Genomic DNA, 1513 nt, shown 5'->3' with positions numbered 1-1513 from the left:
GAGGTTGGAGAAGAAAACTTCTTTCTCTTTGGTGCTCAAGCTCATGAAATTGCAGGGCTTCGAAAAGAAAGAGCTGACGGAAAGGTAAAGCTCACCCCTCTTTTGAGTGACATGTTGATCAATGTTCTTTTTTCTTGGTTGATTGGTCAAATTTCGTCTTTTATTTCCTTACCAGTAACCACCCCTAAAGTTTCTTCTTAGATGCATTTGAATGGTCACCTTGCTCAGTTATTGAACGAAAATTTTATTTCCTCTCTTTTGTAGTTTGTACCTGATGAACGTTTTGAAGAGGTGAAGGAATTTGTCAGAAGCGGTGCTTTTGGCTCTTATAACTATGATGACCTAATTGGATCGTTGGAAGGAAATGAAGGTTTTGGCCGTGCTGACTATTTCCTTGTGGGCAAGGACTTCCCCAGTTACATAGAATGCCAAGAGAAAGTTGATGAGGCATATCGCGACCAGAAAGTAAGTCCAGTTTGTTGCAATTCGTTGTGGATATTTTGTTTGGTTTCTCATGTTTTGTGTATGCTATGGACTTTGATCATTAAAATATTTGTAAAAAATGACTTGTGTTTATCACCTGGTCAGAGGTGGACAAAGATGTCAATCTTGAATACAGCGGGATCGTACAAGTTCAGCAGTGACAGAACAATCCATGAATATGCCAAAGACATTTGGAACATTGAAGCTGTGGAAATAGCATAAGAGGGGGAAGTGAATGAAAAATAACAAAGGCACAGTATGTAGCTTCTCTTGTTATCATGTGATGAAGGTATATAATGTATGTGTAAGAGGATGATGTTATTACCACATAATAAGAGATGAAGAGTCTCATTTTCTGCTTCTCCTTGATTTAATGTTTTGGTGACATTAAATTATATCATGAAACAAGACTTATACTGCCTCATCCATCAAAATGGATGATTCCTAAAATTGGAGGGGAAAAGAAAGCAGTACAAACATTTGTGGCATGGTGCCGATAGAATCGTCCAACCATAAACGGATTGGATAATTAAGTAATTTATTTATGTTGGATCAAATATGGATCCATCCATATTATTTCCCATAACATATGGACAACCTACATTAAACTTGCTATCACGAGCCAAATTCAAGTAAAATAAACTTCAAATGAAATTATGAACATTTTTTGTCATTTGTAAAACTTAAAAACAAAAGAGCAATATAAAGATGAAAATAACAAGAATATAAATTAACTTTCTTTCTTTCAAGTGTATTCAATATCATTCTCAATACTACTATTTATAGGATTACATTAAGGATGTCATAAACATGACGTTAAACCTTGAAAATATGAGGAAATAAACCCTAGGAGTTATGGTCATCCATTTTGATCATATTATCAACAACATTACTACCAATATCAACCTTGGAGTTATGGTATCCATTTGACCACTATCAACAACACTACTACGGAAATTAACCTAGGAGTTATGGTCATCAGTTTAACCACCAAATTATTCACAACAGTTAAAACACTTTTAATATCAGC

The 1513-nt window shown here is 34.8% G+C and overlaps 1 protein-coding gene across 1 annotated transcript; it reads left to right on the top strand.

The window, feature by feature from the left end:
- Window positions 1-55: 55 nt before the first annotated feature.
- Window positions 56-705, top strand: LOC125851311 (alpha-1,4 glucan phosphorylase L-1 isozyme, chloroplastic/amyloplastic-like; the record flags this gene model as incomplete). Its single annotated transcript, XM_049531096.1, has 3 exons — window positions 56-84; window positions 265-465; window positions 589-705. Coding segments are annotated over 3 exons (347 nt in total), but the record flags the coding sequence as incomplete, so codon positions are not given.
- Between the last annotated feature and the right edge of the window lie 808 nt (window positions 706-1513).

The sequence above is a fragment of the Solanum stenotomum genome, unplaced genomic scaffold, assembly GCF_019186545.1.
Source record: "Solanum stenotomum isolate F172 unplaced genomic scaffold, ASM1918654v1 scaffold24194, whole genome shotgun sequence".
In the NCBI taxonomy this organism is placed as follows: domain Eukaryota; kingdom Viridiplantae; phylum Streptophyta; class Magnoliopsida; order Solanales; family Solanaceae; genus Solanum; species Solanum stenotomum.
This window is presented reverse-complemented; position numbering and strand designations above follow the sequence as displayed.